Source organism: Dermacentor variabilis, chromosome 2 (genome assembly GCF_050947875.1).
Source record: "Dermacentor variabilis isolate Ectoservices chromosome 2, ASM5094787v1, whole genome shotgun sequence".
Lineage (NCBI taxonomy): Eukaryota > Metazoa > Arthropoda > Arachnida > Ixodida > Ixodidae > Dermacentor > Dermacentor variabilis.
In genome coordinates, this window is record NC_134569.1 from 29,578,668 (window position 1) to 29,599,732 (window position 21,065).

Genomic DNA, 21,065 nt, shown 5'->3' on the forward strand with positions numbered 1-21,065 from the left:
GCCCAAATGCACTATAGCTGCAAGAAAAAGAAGTTCTGAGTCACTGAAGACAGCGGTGAATAATTTGGCTTCAATTTCATTCATCTGCAAAGCACAACAGTATCTAAAAGTTCAGTTCAAATTACATCGTACAATCACTACAAGTTATCTTCAATATGGCTGAAAGGCTGCAATTAATTTGCGATGTTGATGTGAAAATGCTGTGACAATCACGCCGTAATTACATTGATAACGAACCTTAGCTAGCATCACTTTCCAAACGTGTAAGTGGTCGTGCAAACGTATTTAACACTTAGAGAATGCGCGAAATTCGCAATAAATACGAAATGTTCCTGTTCAGTGCAGAGCGCTTTCAGCACAGCAGTGTCCATTAAGCGAAATATCCATCGTCTGCACGAAAACTGATTTTTTTTTCAATTTAGTTAACTGACTTTTAGAGCAGCAATGTCTTTGTCATGCATGTTTGCCTTGAATACCCGAAATAATTATTTGTGTTCCGTTCTTTGTAGTAGTGTGTCATATATTTAGTTAGGTATCTTATGCATTCTGGTAGCACTCCCGGCACAACTAAAATGCTAAAGGCGTCTTTCAAAACGCAACGTAGGTAAGTGGTGTGGCAATGCATGCATTGACCCAGTGCAGCAGTGCCGTAGCAGAACCTCTGTGCGACCAAGGTTTCGCAAAAGAAAAAAGGTGAGACTGTTAACTAAATACGGCGACCTCCTTCGTGTTCATACATAGATAATGTAACCCCAGCGCTTAAGTGCAAATGAATTGCTCGGATATCCCACACCTAGATTCACCGACTTCCTTCCGAAAGCTCTTGTTTTTGTTCTTACTAAAACCCTTCGAAACATAAAAAAACGAAAAACGAAAAAAAAAACCATATGGCGCGAAGCGAAATAACATCACGCTAAATGTTATTTGTATTGCTTCAACTCTATTTGGTCGCGGATGTTTCTATTTGTTGAGCGTAGGTTCACCTTACGTTACTGCAGCGCGTACGGGGCTGGACAGCATGTTCCCCACAAAGCCGCCTGTTTCAACGACGACAGTGAAGTATATTTTAACGGAATTTTCGGAAAAAAGTCAGGTTGATGCGTAAATTGAAGGCACGCCTTCGCTGGGGGAATTGAAAGCTTTACCGCAAAAATAAACTCAACCTGATCTGGAGCTACAGGCCAAGTCGATCGGGGGATCGAGCGCTGTTGTCGTCGCCTTCAACTTATAGCAAATACCCACGTCCCTTCTTGCTGTTGTTCCCTAGTGAAATGGCGCAACCCACTCTGGGGGATCGGCCATGAATTTGACGGTGAAGGAATTGTTTAGCATTTTTTAAAAATAAGTAAGGGGGAAATGAAATAAGTTTCTTGCAAATGTGATTTAAATTGTCTGTTGTTACAGGTATAGTGCAGCTCGTTAACGGAGAAACTTCTTCTTCTTCGGCAGCTGACAACACTAGTGGAGGATTCCTAAACGTAAATGCTGACAGCTTTCCGACAATATTCGAGCTGCATTATGTTTGATTTCAGTTGGAATGTTACCCATAGAAGGCACGCTACGGTGTGGGTGAGCTTTTCAAACCGGAACCGTGCACAATCGCACTCCTTGAAGACGATGTCTGGTCGGTATAGTCGGCTCTGATTTAGTGGCATTGTTTCAACGCATGGATATCTGTTCGCGATTATTTTTGAATGCCAGAGGTGTAATGGAAGCAGCATACACGCTGGAAGTCGCCAACTGTCTCGCAGGCTGGAGACAAAAAAAAAAAAAAGGAAATACAGACTCGATTGCGAACTATGTGCGAATGCCTTGTTTTGGTATACTTTATTTCTATTAGCCCAACTAGCGAAGTCATTGCGCCCTGATTATAGGGTATTGAACACTTTCAGGCATAATATTCGTCGCTACCATAGTACATAGGCTAATGATGGTATTCAGAATCCTGATAACTAGTTGAAAGTACTATTGCCGAGGACGCCACTTTCTAGACAATGCGCTGCTCATTAACTATAATGCATTATTAAGTTTGCAAACATTAACATGCTAGAACAATGCTATAGAACAAGCGTTAATTAGTTTAATTTCGTAGAATGCTCTTTCGGCACTGTACATGCATGTATTCAGACAAAAGGAAAACGAAGCTTCTCCTATTGAATTTCGCGCCTTTACAAGCTGCACCGATGACATCATTACACACGCACATGCACACATGCGCGCGCGTACGCGGGAGGTGGCACATGCACACACTTACTAACCTTTTGTTTCGTTGAAGCAGTGAATTCATAGCACTTTACTGTAGCAGCTGGAAAGGCTCACGGCGTAACATAACATTACGACAGGCAGCAGGAACTCCAAGGTATGCAGAGTTGCACTGTACAGTGCGAACTTGTATTCTTAACTCCCGTACACTGTTCTCTCCAACCTTTCTTCTTTCTTTTCTCTCTCTCTCTTTCTTTCTAATATAATGTTTCACACCATTCTGAATTAACGCTCTGTTTAGAATACATCCTACTGAAGGGAGAGTTTTACGCTACAGCTGCCTAAGGTTACCGCGCAGATTGCTACTTCTCGTCTTTCGATAAACAATGGCGTCATTTTCTTGTGCGGTGCTTATGCTTTCAGAAACGACACAGTGCTTCTCCGACACAGTGCTAAGAAACAAATATCATGATGTGAGGACATTCTGCATGGCAGTCTTTTCAAGGTCTCTATAGGTATATTTTGGAAGCACGTCACGCGCTCGGATCTAGCAGTGCTTGAAAGGAAATTCGTTTATGATGCAACATAGCGCAACTGAATGCATTTCTGATAGAGGCAGCTCAACAAATTCGATCATTGCTGCGATCAGTGTAGCACGTGCTGCAACAAGGCACAGCTCGGTTTCAAAGCTCGGTGGCTTCTGAGGCTTCCCCATGGAGCCGGCGATAAGGTGGGGTTGCGCAAACGCATTGAACGGCGAGACGGGCGCTAGATGCCGCTCAGAGAGCCGTCGATTATGTTGCCCACGTATACAGTCTAGCGTGGCCTTTAAAGGACTGCGCTAACAAGTAATGTCAAGAATGGATCACACCCGGGCTTCAGACGTGAGTGACCGCGAGCTTACAGCCCGCAGTATGCCTAGTCTTTTCGTGTATAGTGCACAGGCGCAGCGATTTTTATTGCACTGACTTGCGGTGTTCGGCCGCTTCGCGAAATGCACCTGCGTTGGTTTCGCGTATGCAAATTCATCTCGGCCTACCATGTGCACCAGACTCATTGCTCAAGTTTCATACCTGTTGCTGTAGCCGCGTTGTGAAATTTGGAGCTAGCGTCAGTCGGTCGCAGCCCGGATTCACGAAGTGGCGCGCATTTCGCGGCACAGTTTGTATATCCAAACGTGATCTATACTTCCGTCGTTCTCCTATAGGGTAGCATACCGCTCGTCCTGCCCACTCCTTCGCCACGTCCCGTCTGAAGTCGCGGCTCTTTTCCTCTTAAACATGCAAAAACCGTTTGTGATCGCCTACTTGGGCTGTCCTATCGCAGGCGGCAATTGTTGGCGAGCGCCGAGAACGGGTGCTGCCCTAAGAGAATGACGGAAGTACAGATCACGTTTGGGTATACTCCTTCACTCCCACATCCACCCCCCTGCTGGCGCTGAGCCGTGCTCCCGCAAGGGTTGCAGAAGACAGTGCCAGCCTTTCCTCCTTTCCCCACAAGAACCACTTCTGTCTACAAACCGCGAAATGCGACATCTGTGCGACATTTGAACGTTAACCAGCTGTGGTAATCTGTGTGGACTATACGAGATTGTTAATTGTTAGTACGGAGGAAAGGGCGCTGGTGAAAAGCTTTGCCGATTCGGTCCTCGATAGGCTGACTGGTACCAACTCCATGCTTTCACATAACTATATGGTTCTGTTAATTGATAGCACGGAGGAAAGGGCGCTGGTGAAAAGCTTTGCTAAATCGGTTCCTGAGTGGCTGACTGGTACCAACTCCATACTTTCGCATAACTGTATGGGTCTGTTGCGAATCAAACTGCAGTCGAAAAAAAAAAAACAACGTATCGGAAAGGTGCCAGAACTTTACGAAGGAAACAGGCGACGAAGACAAAGAGAGCAGAGGGAAATGAACTCTCCATTTTGAATTGAAATGTCTGGCTTCATGTCTGTTTGCTTCGTATGGCAGCAACTAACCAAAAATGGAGCAATCAATTTCCCATATTCTTCTTGCTACAAGCTACTACACTGTCATATTAAGTCTTAGGGATACACCTGTCCCGTGCAGACCCCGATGAAGTTTTTTACTAAGATTGCTACTAGAGGGAAACCTGGCGCGACAGTCGTTCATTCACGATGAGGATGATGGGTAGTGGATGTGATTTTCTTACATTTGGCAATACTTCGTAAAGAACGCGCATTGCAGCTTCTGATGTTGATCCCTGTGGTTACCTCGAAGCATATCCTTAGAGCAGGTAAGTATTTTTCGTTCACAACCACCTCAGTCTATCACGCGATTTCGGGCGCTTAAAATGGATCGGGACACTCTGGAGAGAGTGTGTCGTAATGAAGCTAGTCAATAATTTGGCAGTAGCATTTTCTTTTATTTCGAGAACGACTGCCTTACGGCATAGCAAAAGCAAATTAGAACAAAAATTATAATGAATGGAATCCAGCGTTGGGCAGCACGAAGTTCAGTAATGCTCTTGGATCACAGCCATCTAGAATCCGCGTGTCACCATGCCCGTCACTGCGGAGGCTAGAGTCTGAATAAGGGCACCATGCTATTATTCTTTGGTGCCTTATGCAATCCGTTTTGTTCAAAGTGTGGTTAATAATATTTGGGGTTTTACGTGCCAAAACCACTTTCTGATTATGAGGCACGCCGTAGTGGAGGACTCCGGAAATTTTGACCACCTGGGGTTCTTTAACGTGCACCTAAATCTAAGTACACGGGTGTTTTCGCATTTCGCCCCCATCGAAATGCGGCCGCCGTGGCCGGGATTCGATCCCGCGACCTCGTGCTCAGCAGCCCAACACCATAGCCACTGAGCAACCACGGCGGGTCAAAGTGTGGTTGAAACGGTCGAATGCTATAAAGATAAGAGGTGAAGCGAGGCTGACAATTGACGCGCTTTGCGAGGGCCAATTATCTTCAGACTCCTCTGAAGAAAGTAAGGTCGAAGCTTCAGCATCATGCCCATCCTGTCTTCACTGTTGTATCTGGCGGTGCGCGAAGAGAGAAGCCCCCGGACCGAAATAACGTAACGATTCTATTCCAGTTCATTTCCTTCTCGCGCTTCGTCAGTGGTTCGAGCTGCGTTCCGCCGCCGTCACCTCGTCGCTAGTATCGGCCGGTCGTGTGCGATAAAAGATAAGAAAGGAAAAGAATCGAGTGAAAAGAATCGCTGTATATGCCGCAGGGCCCCCAGGTTTCCCTCTAGAATTCTTAGCACGAAGCTCTGTGTAGTCCCCTCCCACCTGACGGCCTGCGTCGTTTTGCAAATTTCAGAGCCACCGGCACAGTTGAAGCGGCCGGCATCGGGCGCGGCCGGGTCCCCCCCTCTCCCCCGAAGCGCTGGCAGCGATCGGCTTAACACCCGGACTGGCCCCCGCCCACCCTATAACCGAGCGGCCTGCGAGGGCTGCCCCAGTGACCACGGCGCCTACTGGCTTGTGTGCGCGCACCCGCCATGTGTGTGTGTGTGTGTGCGTGTGTGTGTAGCAACCCTGCTGCTGCCTGACAGGCATGTCGCCGGCCACGTCAGCCGGACTTCCATACCTCGCGGTCACCTCGCTCAAATTCCGATACCCCCTCCAGCGAGGAAAGAAAAGAAGGAAAGAACAGGAAGATACTTATTCTTTTCTCTCTCGCACTTTTCCGAGCGACTCGCGACGACCGAAGGCGAAGACTGGCTTGTACAAACACGTATCCTAGGAAGTAAAAACAAAGCGAGCTTGAGCTTATTTTCTGAGAAGATGTAACGTAAGTCGCGTCGCGTCGTTTGAACTGTTTTCTTGAAATTTCAGCCAGTAATGCATTCAGTAAATTGATGCCGTTCAGAAGCAAATTTAAAGAGTCTGCGTTCCGCTATTAGCAGCGAAAATCGAGAAGGGCCTTTCGGTGGCGTGTCTTTAAATATAGACGGCGCTTTTTGTCTAAGTGCGCGAAAACTTCTCCATTTTCTTATCGTATTCGGCCCGACAAGGTACAGTTGCTGAGAAAAACATCTGCGGTGACTTCTTTATATCCCAACAGTTCTTTAGCTATGCACCTTTTTTTTTCTGTTTTTCGATTTTATTTTCAAATTCAGCTAGTCTTCTACATCATTTGGGCCTCAGAGCTGGCCTCCGAGGAGATGCAGCGATCAGCCTTGCCGGCTTGATCCTCTCGTTGTCCCATTTTTTTTTGATAATTTCTCAATAAACAAACGTGACCAAGGTATACGGCTTCAACTCTGTTAATTTCTCGCTTCACTGATCTAACGTAAAGTATCAACGTCTGTTGTTTGACCCTACTGCATGCCGTGCTTACGTGAGACACGTTGGCGCGACTAATGCTGCCTCTTTAACTGCTATGTAACAGCTGACACTCACAGCAGCAACGACAAAGGAAGGCTTACAAGGCTTAAAGCCAGTGCGATGCGGAAATATAAATAAAATAATAATAATAAACCTGCGAATAATGCGGCTGCTTCTGCACCACCAAGAAACCTGCCATGTCGCTGCCGTGACCCTGGGCTGCTTTCTATACTCCGTTCCATAGATAGCAGTCAAGGCTGGGGAAGCTACGCAAGAAGTTCCGTCAAGAAAAGTTATCACTCCGCGCGTTCCGTCCATGCTTCGCTGCACGCCAACAGTGAATTCGCTCGCGTGAACAGCACGTGAGGTTTCTCCAGAAGGGTTGCAAATAAAAAAACCCGAAAAGAACAAAAATAAATATGATCTAAAACAACGCATTAGCATCCGTACAGCACAGTGTGTTTGTTTCTAAGGGTTGAAACTTGTTTCGTTCAATACTGAGCCTATATAAAAAACTGTCGTGCACAATTGCGATCAAAAGACATCGAACTATATCCAAGTGCGAACGAAACCACTGCAAGAAGTCTCTCTAGCATCCACAGCGTTGACTGCTATGTATGGAACGGAGTATAGTTGCTGCGTATGACCAGCAGCTTACGCATACTATGCGGACCACACCCTGCGCCATGGTTTCTTCTTATTGTTTCAGGCAGGAGAGATTGGGGATGAAAGTACTTCCCTGCGTTTCATCCGCAACACAGATGTGGAGGCGATGGTGTTTATAGGCATATACACTAGACCCCAAATGAACTATCCATTCGGAATCTGTGTTCATACTGAGATGAGCATCCTAAACAGATCGAAGCTTCGTCAAAAAACACATTTTTTGAAGCCTTTGTGGTCTTGCAACGCGAATTTCGCTGCGGCTTAACTGTTGTCACGAGGTACTTACGGTGCAGTCCCATGGTGCGTTCTGTCTGTTAGTTTGTGCGTCCAGTTATCGCAGGTACGTGACAGTTTTTTGGCAGGAAAGCAGGAAATTGGCATCTCTACGAAACTGTCCGATGTCCAACCGACTCGGCTGAGCTCGTTCATGCTATTACAGTACCGAATATTATTTGTTGTTTGTAGACGGCGGATGAACAAATAACTTTTGGCAAGGGCCCCTTGTTGCAGAAAATCCGGTGTCGGCGTCGTAACTGGCGTTAGCGTCATGTGAGCTAAAATTGCCGCATATATTTAGGTATATGTGTATATGCCACGCCTTGCTATACGACATGCGGCATATACGGGTTGTATTACTACGCCATTCTATCACTAAAGTTGCTCATACCTTGTCGTAAATTCTTGACAAGGTTATTCCTCGGAATTTTGAGAATGACAGCCCACAAACGAATGTCATGAAACAAAACACCGACAGCGCATGCCTTTTCTATTAAATCTTTTCGGACAGAGGTATTATAAGCACGAAACAATAACAGAAACCCGAAAATGATGTAATTTCTTGGCGCGGTTGTGCGCTATCTCCGGGGTGGGCGCGCGCAAGGAGCTGCGTTTCTACCAGGAAGCTCGTCTTCATGTCGCCGCCGGTGTTTCCCGGTAAACATTACGGTTACACCCGCTGCAGTGGCCGGGAAGCGTGGAAAGCAGTCAGGGATCTTTGAATGATATCGCGTTCCGCTCTTAAAGGCGAAGCTTAAGCGTTCTCCAATCTTATTTTTCAACTTTCGTACTTTCACTGAGATGGCTTTGGAAACACCGAAGTTTGCCCATGTTGGCACAGGACGTGGAATGGGAGCATACAGCCTGGCTGTACCAATCTGTTTCGAAAAATCAAGTGCTATTTGTGGCGATATTAACTCTGCGCAGCTGTTGACAAAGGCACGTCTCTCCAAAGGTGAGTACTGAATATCGAACAATGTCTGAAGTGCACCTCTAAAGACTTTAAGGTGAACGTTCGAGTGTGTTCAGTATTATAGGAGAACAATTGAATTTTGATGAAATAAACAAGCACCACGCAACCATGAAGGTGCATTACGTTGATTAGGTTAGGTAACCCTTCTTCGTTGGTGCTTCTTCATTTCGTCTGATTTGAAATCGTAAAGATGCGTGGTCAGGAGTGTGTACGAGGAGAAGAAATTAAATTTTTTGCGATTGAATGATGCCTTGTCATAAGCGTGAAAGATACTAGTGTCGTGTGGTGAAGCTGAGCGCTTGTGCTTGCGATAAGTTTACAATTACGGTTGAACTAGACGCTTTGGCGTGGAAATTTTCGCGAATACCTTATTATTGTAGGCCTGCGAGAATTACACAGTGATAGGAATGATCGAGATTTCGTATTTCATCTACCGGAAGCGTTACTTGGGTCACTTCTTATGTTCGAAGTACGAGCGGTATCGGAAAGACCATTTGATAGCGCGCACACAACACGCGGTCGCACCCTTTCCACGGGAGGCCTTATTATTATTATTTTTTTTGTGCGTAGGAGCGTCAAAATGGAAAAAGAAGCGCATGATGTGTGTGAAGCCGGTCACCTGGTAGAGGCATATATATATATATATATATATATATATATATATATCCTCGCAGAAGCAGGACGTGTGTCGTGTAAACCCCTGAACAAACAACAATTCGCAATGTTTTGAATGCCGTTTTAATCATGGATCCGGGATCTCAAAAGAAGTGCGACGTAATGCTAACGCATTTATCTAGCATTTACCGCTAAACCGCGAAGGATTTTTTTCTTTATGCTGTTGTCGAGTCCTTGGCGTTTCTTGTGCCGAATACGCTCAGCTGCGAACACTCTCATGTGCAGTTAAACGCACCCTCTAGGAGCCTTTAAAAACGTGCGGGCATGCGTTGGGTGATGGCCAGCCTGTTTGCCCTCGGTAAGTGCCTTTGCGAAAATCACTAGCTGATCCAACGAGCAAGTCTTCCGGTCACGGTGGCATAATTCACTGGTCGCAGGCTATGCCAACCGATGCGCGGAAGACCGTGCCTCGTGGATCACAAAGCTTTGTAAGTGCACCCTCCGGTAAGAACCCTCGTGTTGGAAGGCCCCTTTGTAAGGCGAGACGCGCAAGATGTACTCCTCGCGTTCCGGCTCGTTCTGTCGGTAAGTGCCCCCATTGGCATTAATGCTTTTTGTCTTACGAGAATTTGTTTCCTTTAATGACTGCAACAGTGGGGAAAGTTTTGCTATTGAACAGCCCGCTATCGCAACATCTTAACGAGAACTTAACCTTAGGTTCATAAAGGACAGGCATGTTTTATTTATTTTTTTCCTGCGAGCAGTAAGTGTACGTATACAGCAAGCATTGGAGAAAGCACGAAATAACTTGGATGCATACAGCAACAAAAAGAAATTAACCATACAGTCATGTTAAAAGCTTTCCGCACTGAAGTGTTTCAGATCGCTTTCGAATTCTCGCGCTGCGGGGAGGGGGTGAGTGAATTTCGTAACGACGTAAGAAGAGCGCGGGCCTTAAATTTGAAGCCCTTAACAGGATGCTGTGGAGCTCATATCTTAGAAGTGGCTTACTGGAAAAAAGTGATACAAGTCCTTGTAAAACGCATATTTAAGAAATGTGCAAAGCTTATTTCAGCTTTTGTAACAGAAAACATGTAGATATTTTTTTTCCTTAGCCAAGCAAGAAATCCTTGCGTAATTTAGATGCTTGGATCTTCTAAGTCTAACACCTGAACAAACGTGCTTTTCCGAGAATTCGCGCGTCTCTTAACGAAGTTTGCGAGTTTGAAAGCTCTTCACATACGTTATTGAAATGAGTTTCTGATAGCCAGGACTAAAAGGGCGTCGCGGGTGCCAACAGCTGATAAGGAAACCGCGATACTAATGATAAAAACCGCAATAGTCTTGCTTATAAGGCCTGGTGATTGGCCTCCCAACGTTTGCTCTCCTTGCTATCAGTTTGCATTTCAACTGTAACAAATAGTGCTGTCATTTGAAAGGCCGTCGAAGAATTGTTCGTCACAACGTAATAATTGTACTGAACGTGATTTTATACTGAGTATATCGCGAATATTTATTAAATCGGCAACAAAATTCATCATAGAGATTTAAAAATAATTTCTTGTCCGGCGGCGGCTTTTGTTGTTGCAGTATGTAGTGTAAAAAGCTTGAGAATACTTTGCTGTATTAAAATCTTTGTATCCTGTTGTGGTTAGGATGCGTATTGCGCAGGCTATGTGTACGGTGCGTCGTGTTCTCCGCGAGTCAGTGTGTGAATCACCTCTGAACACAGGCGTGGAAGATGCACTCTATGATTGTGCCGTGCCTGGTGTCACACACGGCTGTTTTCATGGGTTGCATCGGAGAGATCGTGGTCGAAAATATCTTCGCTATTTCGTTTCCCATGATTTCTGAACCAAAAATTAAGTAAACGAGTAAACATCTTATAGCTACATCACAAAATTAGTAATAACGGTATACTTGAGCAGGAACTCCTGCTTCATAGCTGTGTATGATTGACCTTTCTCACTCTTTCTCACTCACAAAAAAAAAAAGCACACTAGTTTACGAACGTGAGTGCGAGCGGTTGTTACGCTGCTTAAAGGCGACGAGATTGTGCGAGTAATTGTGATGGTGAGTTTTGTGCACTGTGTGACGTTGAATATCTGCGTATGACATTGATGATGTGTGCGATTACGGGGTATCTTTACAAACTACATACAGACAGTCTTGTTGTTCGTTCTTCCATTTCTTTTCATTATTTTCTCTCGTCTTTCGTGCCGCTTTCTGCAGTGCAGGATGACCAACCAGAGACGCCCCCTGATTAACCTCCCTATCTTTATTTTACTTTTTATGGCTCTCTTTTTATTCGTGCGAAGCTTTGCCTCGCAGCCTTACTCACGGTAAATTGTAGAAAGCAACAGCGCACTTTCTAGTAGAGCCAAGTAATATTTGTGTCCCCTGCGGTGAGAAAGAAAATGAAGAAAATGAAAAAGCAAGCGGCAAGGCCTTTGAATAACGCTGTCGAAGTAGGTATAGTCATTGAAGGGATATATTTCTCTAATCACTGATTATTTTCTGTCAATGACGAAGTATGAGCTCAAGCAAGACATATTTGTGACCGGAAGTGGTTTCAGCAGCGACTTCAGTCTTCTTCTTATTTTTTGACAATCCGGCAATATGTACACATTTGAAGTGTCCTGACAATCGTGACTGCACTGTATATGAACAGGGTAGTCACGTTGGGGGTTGATCGACGGTTTATCGACGGTTTCTTCGCCACTGTAAACAATGCACGCAGCCGTTTCGGTAACGGAATGGAAAAACATTATTGAGGTCCATCGTAACGTGCACTAGCACGTAGCGGGCCGCTCCCACTTCGGGACAGAAAGGCCTTGCCTCTCCGCCCCGTCGCTGGTCCGTTGGACTGCCCATAGTTGACCTTCAAAATTGGGACTGCGTAGGGCAGCCTCCCACTTGGACGACGTAACGTCTTCGTCGCCCCGTAATGTGGGGCACCGCCAGGGCATATGATCTAAGTTGGCAAAGTCAGAGCAAAGCGCACAAGTAAGTCCCGATAAAACTGCTCCAGCCGTCTGTTCTCTTTACCGCTTTCGCTTTCGTTATGTGAACGTTCTGTTGTGGCCCGGCGCAGGTATTCGACGCGTCCGGCCGCTTTCAGCACGAGTTTGGCACGTACGGCAGCTCCGAGGGCGAGTTCGACTGCCTGGCCGGCGTGGCGGTGAACCGCATCGGCCAGTTCATCGTGTCGGATCGCTACAACCACCGCGTGCAGATCTTCGACCCGTCGGGCCGCTTCCTGCGAGCGTTCGGCTGCGAGGGCCGCACGGACGCTCGCTTCAACTACCCTTGGGGCATCACCACAGACTCGCTGGGATTCATCTACGTGTGCGACAAGGAGAACCACAGGGTCCAAGTGAGTACACATTCTATGAACCTGCTGGACGAGGGGAATAGAGAGAGAGGAGGGACTTTATTGAATATGAAGACCCTAAAGGCGCTCCTCCGCTAAGCGGACCAGAGTCAACCGACCGACGTGAGCTGCCGAGGCCAGCCGCGCCCGCCAGTGCGGTGTTGGAGGGGGATTAATGTAGCGGGGAGACCTTATGACGGTGGGGCACATGAACAGGAGACGTTACATATTTGCGTAGGGGCACTTTTCTTCCTCTGTACCCGTTTTCCTCGATATGTATACATGATATATAAATAGCAACCGAATACATGTGCATGCTTATCTTTCTGTCTTGCCCTTGCAGTTATAGTCTGCCGTGCGGCTGCGACGCGCAAGTTGATCCTTATACTTCGGTGGACTCTATTCTTGATGCCTTCCGCGCGGTCCTCGCAGGTATTCCAGTCGGACGGCACGTTCGTGGGCAAGTTCGGCTCGCTGGGCTCGCGCCCGGGCCACCTGGAGCACCCGCACTACGTGGCCGTGTCGAACACGAACCGCGTCATCGTGAGCGACTCGAACAACCACCGCATCCAGATCTTCGACGTGAACGGGCGCAGCCTCTCCACCTTCGGCTCCGAAGGGTCGGACGAAGGCCAGTTCAAGTTCCCGCGCGGCGTCGCCGTGGACGACCAGGGCTACATCATGGTGGGCGACTCGGGCAACAACCGCATCCAGATCTTCCAGCCGGACGGCTCCTTCCTGCGCGCCTTCGGCCAGTGGGGCTCCGGAGACGGCGAGTTCAAGGGACTCGAGGGCATCGCCGTCATGCCCAGCGGGAACATCGTCGTTTGCGACCGCGAGAACCACCGCATACAGGTCTTCTGAGCAAAACGCAGGTGAGCGAGCGCTGAGGCTCTACGCGTCGCTGCCGACAGCGCTGGGCAGAGTTGCGGTGGGAGGAGGTTCCGGCACCGCTTCTTAAGCCGGTCACTTTCACTCTATAGGTCAGAGTGAGCCCACGCGGGCAGCTCGTTTTGCGAAGGTAACCGTCAGTACGTAACTGCGTATCGTTTGCGCGAGCAATTGCAACAAACGCAAATATATGTTTACGTGTGTTTTCTTTGGGGCTGTCCTCTCTCGGGCGCGTCACTGCAAGTTTAGGGATGAGTTACCTACTTGCCCACAGTCCTAGCTGTTTAGAAACCGCTCGTGCTATATTAGCCTTAGCGAATTATCGTACTCTTTGTTCAGCTTATGTTTCTAATTTCCTTTTTTTTTGCGTGTATCATGCTTACCATGCCAGCTGGCTGCTTCGAAAACATTAAGTTCCTATTCAAATTGGAATACCACTCAACAGACTGCCTACTAGACCGCTCCCACATTTTGCAGGGGTCCTTCTCAGTATTCCGCCGATCTTGGAATAAGGACACCGCTGTGTAGGGTGGAAGTCACATTGCTGATGAGAAGTCTCGCATTTAATTAAACCGGCATGTGTGTACACTGACTGTTGTAGCAGCGGAATTGAAGGATAACGTTTAATGTGCATGATCGAAAACTGTCGACGAAAAATAATATTTCAGTGTGAACAATAACTGCACAGTCAAGACGTATACGCGTCGCCAGTCAGCGCCCTAAGGACTTCTTAACCTCTACTGAGTTCGGTAAATGAGTAGCATGCGCAAGTTAAACCGAAACGTGTGCTAGTGGCACTTCTTTCAGAGCTTACTTGAATTTATCGATCGCTTAACAAATGACGTCGGTTATTACAAAGGCATCGTGAAAGAAGGCCTCGTGGCTGTCAAGAACACACTGTATATAAAGTAAGGGCTACAACTATGCGTGCAGGCGGCTTTCATGAAGCGCTATAACGTCAGTCAGTTAGTGATAGAAAATAAGAAGGAACTAGTAAGTCGCGGCCACAAAACATTATTTCCCTTTTCTGTCGTTATATACGAGTAACATGGTTACCACTAAAGCAAGCATATAAAGGGGCCTCGAGCTATAGGTAACACAGGAGTGACAGAAAGAAACTATAGAAAGGACATACTGTTCCCTAGTATTTTACGGTCTGAATGAAGTATCATTATTCTTACTGAATGGGAAAAAAACATGAACAAAATACTAGGAGATAAGCTGGCACACGCCTCCTAAAGGTGCTACCATGCGCGCCTGCCTCTGTGGTGAGGAAATGGGGGAGGTGCAGAAAGAAAAGGGAACGAGCGGATAAGTGCGAGTCAAGTTGCCTCCGAAATTAATGACTCACGCCTCGAACCTGTCGCTGTCTGTCTCCATTAACAGATCGGAAGACGGATCTACGCGCAGATGTGCTGCTGCGCCATCGTCGCACGTCGTGGGGTGACGCTGGCCGCTTTTGGCGTCACGACTGGACCGGTTTCCGGACGGGAGGAGACGGAGAACTGCCTCGCAAGGAGCGAACGCGGAGCTCGAGGATGCAAGGCGTGCCTCCCTTGGCTCCACATTCTGCCAGAGAATTCGTTTCGCCTACCCCCCCTCCCCCCGACCCCCTTCTTTTGTTGTTGTTAGTTGGTGTTGGAAGCGAATGCTGTGATCAAAGACGTGAGTGTCTCGAGTGTATACGTGGCGTCGCAGTACTATAGAACCTTAAATTCTAGAAAACAAGAAAAGACGACAATTACAACATTACAATAAATAACAAATGCGTGAGGGCACATTGTACGTGTGACGTAATTGTCGCAGTCGTCGCTTTACGTATTCATTGAGGATGCTTCCCGGCAACTTCGCTGACAGACACCGCAGAGTCCATATGGGCGCTGGAATTGGAACTCGAAAGATTGTAGCTTCATAAAGAAAAGTTGTACATTTAAATTTGCTCATGAAACTTGAAGTCAAAGTCTGCGAATTGCATCGCGTGGAGTGCCCTTGTGTATTTAGCAACGGTTGTCGGTACGGCCTTCGTATCTGTCAACTTTTTTCGTAGAACATATTCTTCTAATATTGGCTACACATGTATGTAGCTGTTAATAGACATCAATGATATCTACATGTTATATCGAGTACGCTACCTGCCGTGTTGAATCTTGTAACGCGGGATTTGAGTTATTACGGCGCGTTTTCAATATTGCGCCTTATCTTGATTTGATAACCTTACACTGGTTGCCAAAACTGTGCTTTGCCTTTTCTTTTCCCGAGTACACAAAATAGCAACAGTGACGTCATTCGCCTTTTGTGAAGTGATCACCTTTAGGAGCTGACAAGTGTGATCTGTCTGAGCGACCTTCCTTTTCGACTTTCTTGACGCCTGTTTCCTCCTTGTTTTCACAACTACACATGTTGTCTCCTCCAGTTTCGAGATGTCACAGTGTTCCCAGAAACGTGCGCCGAAAGTGAGGACTTGGCTGTATCGCAGTTGTTCCCACGTGGGTTCGCAACAGAATGTCTGGGTTTGGCCGTGTGCGTTGTTTTTAGAGTGGAGTGCTGTGAGTTTTGTTTTGATCAATTCACGATCTACGCTGTCACCGCTTGCCTGCTAAGCACTGCAGCAGTATTAACAATTCGGCATCAGCCCACGACACGAGCATTTCCTCTGTAAATCTAAACCAAAAATCCCTGCACGAACACATATTTACATGGAACAGCGAGTCACTTTAATTTCCTCACAAACATACCCTTTCTGGAAAGACATAGCCCGGAACCGCGCAGCTTGGAGCAAACTTGTTCTGGGTGTACTTCGGATCACGAACCGAACATGTTGTTTGTGAGATCTTGAATGGAGCGCGCATTAAGTCTTCAGATTCATTTTCCTTTTCTTTCTGTTTTTGTTCGTCGGTCGGCGGCCCTGTGGTTTTTCTTTTTTGCAGAGCATTTACGCATGTAATCATCTCCTTGTCACAAACGCACAGATATATTGTTTTTATTTGTTTGTTTTGTATTGTACGTGCCGTTCTGTTTTTTTCTTTACGTTTACCGCAACTGAGTTTGGTCGTCGACGAGGCTTTCCGTGCCGCATATCGTCGCTATTGTCAACCGTACCGAGCACGAGTTCGACGTATCGGTAGAAAAACTGCTTCAATAAAGTATTCTAGGTTTTACTTAAGGAGGTCATAAAACGAACTTCTGAAGTGTCAATCGTCGTAGCCGTCACAAGGACAGACGGGACAAACAGAGGTTAAGCCATTAGTAGGCCCATTGATATGAGAGAGAGAGAGAGAGAGAGAGAGAGAGAGAGAGAGAGAGAGAGAGAGAGAGAGAGAGAGAGAGAGAGAAACAAATTGCCCAGCCGCCGGTATCTTGCTTAGAGCAGAGATAATTTTGCTCTTTAATTATATAATCTGAAATAAAAAATAAAAGTCGCTGCTGGTAGCTAAAACACTCGGCTTGACTGAATGTGGACTTAACGCGGTCTGTGGTACAATTAACCTCAGTGTTTAGTCATCACGGAAAAACCTACGGCACGAGGAAGACAGTTGGACATGACACATCAGGCTTCTTTGCCTGCCGACAAGGGGTCATGTAGCGAATGCTTCCTCGTGAAGACAGCAGCGACAGCGCCCGCGGTAACACGGCGTCTGCAACTTCACCCGCTGCAAAAGTCTTTTTTGTTGACCTCCTTAGTTTTCCTCATTCCCTCCTCATAGTCATGAAGAATAAATATAGTAAAGAAAGACGCGTGACCATCCACTTCCTGGCATCTCACGTCGCTAGGTTCGCGTAGTGTTAGCCTTATCTAGTCCGCCCGCCTTTCGCAACTGACGAATGCTGAAGTACCTCGTCCGATGTATTTGAGCTAGAGAGTAGGGCTAGCGACGTCAGACGCCAGGAAGTAAGCTAGCTTCTCCCGCATGACCCTCTCCTCTAGCTCTTAGAAAGACGGGTATCTCGGCGTTCGTCATTTGTGAAAGGCACCGAAGAGAACGTGCGTGTGTGCGAGTGTACATTTTGGACGGCTCCTTTTCGAGCGATTGAAATAAATAGAAGAGTGAGAGAGAGCTCTTTGTATTTATGCACCAGTGTGGGTGAGAGTGAGGCGAGTTTATTTTGTGCGCGGAGATCTTGCGGGATGCTTTGAAATCCGTTGCAGGCTCTCTCTATCTCACATTTTTTTTCCTTTCTGTCTTTCTGGCGCGACGCGCAGAATCAGCGACCTGTTGTGGCGCTGGCAGATTTTATTAATGGGACTGCAGATTCGGAGAAATCTTGACAAATTGTTTCCTTCCCCAAAAAGAGAGAAAAAAGAAAAAGAAAACGAAGAACAAACTAGCGAAGTGTGCTCTTTTTGTGATTTGGTTCTCAGTATACCTATTCTTTAACGCTTCCTTGATGTCTTTCACGGCAACTACGGCGTTGTGAGTACGAAAATAAATTTGTTTCCTTTATTCTCACTGCCACTGCGTTCCTTTTGTTGTGCCGAGGAGCACGGCGCAAGTTGTACATGTGAATCCTCTGAATGATAATTAGAACGAAAAGCGAACAAAATATATGTTTGTGGATGCATTAATTATCCCACGTGTGCCATGCAAGATCGATTCAAGGCCATAGCGTTTGAGCAAGACTGTGCTTTCATTTTGGTTAGTTCTTTTACTCTTTCACTACATCTTAGTTCTGTCTTTTTCTCGCTGTCCTATATTTATTTTTGCTGTTTGTTCTTTTCTTTTCAGAAATCAAGCATGTAGGACAGCTCGATGTCACGGGACCATTAATAATGGCTCGTATAAAAGATTGCCGCTGACGTGTGAGCACCTTAACAACAATCGTACTTTCGTACGTCAGTCCTGGCCTAGTGGTAGTGTTTCCGCTGCGGCTGTGGGAGGTCGTGGGTTCAACTCCCACCACCACCAGGTACCCACTGGTTCTTTGAAAAAGGGGGTCTTGGCCGGTCCCATTGCGGCAATCTCCCATTTATATTCCAGAGCACTGGATTGTCTTTAGGCATGATATAATTTTTTAAATACTAGGCGAACGCCGGCGTGATCTTGGTAAACCTTTCAACCGTATTAAACATAATTTCTTTCCTTTAAAAGAGGTAAAAAAAACAGGCTTTATCCCATGTGGTACGTAGAAGAACTAGCTTGACATATCCGTCTAGTTTGAAGAAATAAGGAACAGCGGCCATTGTCTAGGAGCAGAAATTTAAAATGTTGAGGCCACACGTTCAGCGCTGTGCGACTTCCTAACAAGAAATGTATTCAAATTACATACATTGCGGTTCTTGAAAGTGCTATTTAAGAATAACGTCGCTACAATTCTGTAGATGTTAAAGACGGCGAGGGGACACCTGGGAAGACGGCGAGGTAACATCCAATTTCTTACTTATCTTGGATTGGCTTCAGTACCGGTCGCTGGTGTACGCTTATTGTGAATAGACTGTAAAGCGTCAGGTTTGTCTGTTTCTCTACACGCAGTATTTTAGCACCCTCGAGAGTGCCAGCAGAACGTTTTCTTTTTTGCGTTTTCATCCTTCAGTATACCTAACTGCGACCTAAGTTATTCATGCAACGCCGCAATAAAGGTATGTGCGAGAACATCACCAAGCTAAAGAGAGATAAACATCCATAGGGACTGTTACAAGGGTATTCTTAACCGCTTCCGTGCCGCCAAAAACAAGAAAAATTGTACGACATTTACAAGAACTGTATTTCTCGCTCAGTTTGTGGACGACTGTTTTTTTAACAGAACGATGCCATTTATGACGGTGCCGATAACATAAAGGTGTACAACATACGTACATGAACAGTGGGTGCTCTTCCGCAGCTCTAAATGCCTAGTTAGTAGGTGGGGAAATCCCTCAAGGACAGTAGCGAGAACCTCCAGTTCATCCACGTAACCGTCGTCGTCCGAGTCCTCAGAGGAGAACATGCCGCTTTCTGTTTTCGAGCAATGGTTCACAGAGGTGTTTCCTGACAAAGCGTCGTCAAATCACTTCTTTTTGCGCGAAATTTTATAACCATGCGGAAGGAAGGCAGCCATGTTTCCCGCGCAGCCATCAGAGGAGGCGGCAGTAAAAAGAAAGCCGAGACATGCAGGTAATGGCACAACATAGTCAAGTGTGTTTACCTAGTGTCGAAATTTGCAACTGTACGCAATATTACGGTTATAATCGTCATCAGTTCGCTGTGTGAGGCATTTTTGTCTGAATACAGTCGTCATCGGTTACACTGGTACAAAAACTCGTGACGACTGTACTCGTCAGCGGCGGCGAAAGGGTTATATCCTGCACCGGAAGCACCCTCACTATATATGCGGAATGATGTGTGCACCCTAAGCGAAAGGTCTATCGGTTCTTGCACCCACTAGCATGCTTTCTGCCGTTGAAATCAGTCCTTGCACATATAAGGCGGTTAGAGACAGGATTCAGGCATAAGAAATTTACGTATGTTCGTCAATGCAAGATCGAAGATGCGATCTTAAGCAAGCCTTTTACTGAAATAAAACAACTTGATTTCAGGCAGTTGTGAATGCGAAGTATATTTTTCGAGTGTAGCCCGTTTTGTTTTTCTGCCATCTGTCTTACCGTTATCGTGAAGCAGCCAGAGTCACCAAAAGCCTAGATAGTGCCCGAAGTGCAGGTGAGGCAGTGTGCAATCACATATCGCGTGACACATCCGCTCTTGCCTTCCCGCAAAAGCGCGCCAGAGTTTTTCCACAAGTGGCGATCGCTGACGTCGACGTTAGACATAAGGCGTCTAGCACGATGATTCATTCCAAACGTTCTAGGCGTCAGGTATCTCTATAAAAGAGAGTGGCGTTACAGTGGCGTAACACAGTGTTGTCAGGACTCTCTATAAAAGAGAGGTTCACCCCTAGCAGCTTCAGTGCACCGTAGAAACTGCGTAGAGTTTCCACGCTGCTCTCCCGGACCGTTTACCGCCAAATTGTCTCACCCCAATGAACTTGTCACGCCATCCGAGTTCGCGGAACGTATGCGCAAGTGCGCCGAGACCGACCGTCGTCGTTATGTGGCTCTGAGGTCCACGCTGCCCTATTGGAACTAAAACGGATCGCTGAACGTGAACGCTACAAATCAATAAAATCAATGAAACCAGTGGACATTGAATAATTTAATGTCAAAGTAATCTAGATATACACCATATTGTAACATAATGTACGTAATCACATCTAACACTGCAATACGATGAGCAAAACGTGAACAAGGTGAATGCAGGAGCCAACGTTTCGACAAGTGGACTTGTCTTCAAGGCCTTGAAGAAGACAAGTTCACCTTGTTCACGTTTTGCTCATCGTCTAACCAAAGAACAAATCTTCCGAGTAACGTCGTGCTCAAATGGTGTTGTGGTAGCCGGAAATTTGCTTCAGGAATAATTAGACTGTGTGATAAATAACAATCATATTCGGGAATATTTTTGCACGTCTTGCATTTCATTTTTTGGCTAATGGGCCACGGTTGGGTTTTGAGAGCACATGCAAGCTTTCTGCATGTATTCAAGGCATCCTGTCTGAAGCCAAAGTAACAAGTTGGAATAACTGGCTCTTAATTACGGTAGCAAACAAAAAACGAACAAACAAATGTATCGTTCGAAGTTTTAATTCTTTTTGTTTCTACTAAAAGCACATTTTTTTCCTGTAAAGTATAAAAAAAAATCATGCTAAAAGCCGATCCTAATACTATGTATCGCTGTCGCCGCTTTCTTCTACTGCACAATTTTGTCGCTTTCTATATGCGTGTGTAGTTGTGCGTGAT

The 21,065-nt window shown here is 46.3% G+C and overlaps 1 protein-coding gene across 7 annotated transcripts in view; it reads left to right on the forward strand.

The window, feature by feature from the left end:
* tn (tripartite motif containing protein thin) overlaps nt 1-17,748 on the forward strand; it is a 167,432-nt gene extending 149,684 nt beyond the window's left edge. For 4 of the 7 annotated variants that reach the window (XM_075680058.1, XM_075680060.1, XM_075680059.1 and 1 more), the window contains exons 4-6: nt 12,131-12,412; nt 12,842-13,284; nt 14,687-17,748. In XM_075680058.1, coding sequence (XP_075536173.1) covers nt 12,131-12,412; nt 12,842-13,273 — 714 coding nt within the window. In that variant the 3' untranslated portion in view covers nt 13,274-13,284; nt 14,687-17,748. Of the gene's footprint in view, nt 1-5,496; nt 6,427-12,130; nt 12,413-12,841; nt 13,285-14,686 lie in introns of those variants that run through there. The other 3 variants (XM_075680062.1, XM_075680063.1, XM_075680061.1) reach the window with 2 other exon arrangements.
* Nucleotides 17,749-21,065: the final 3,317 nt, after the last annotated feature.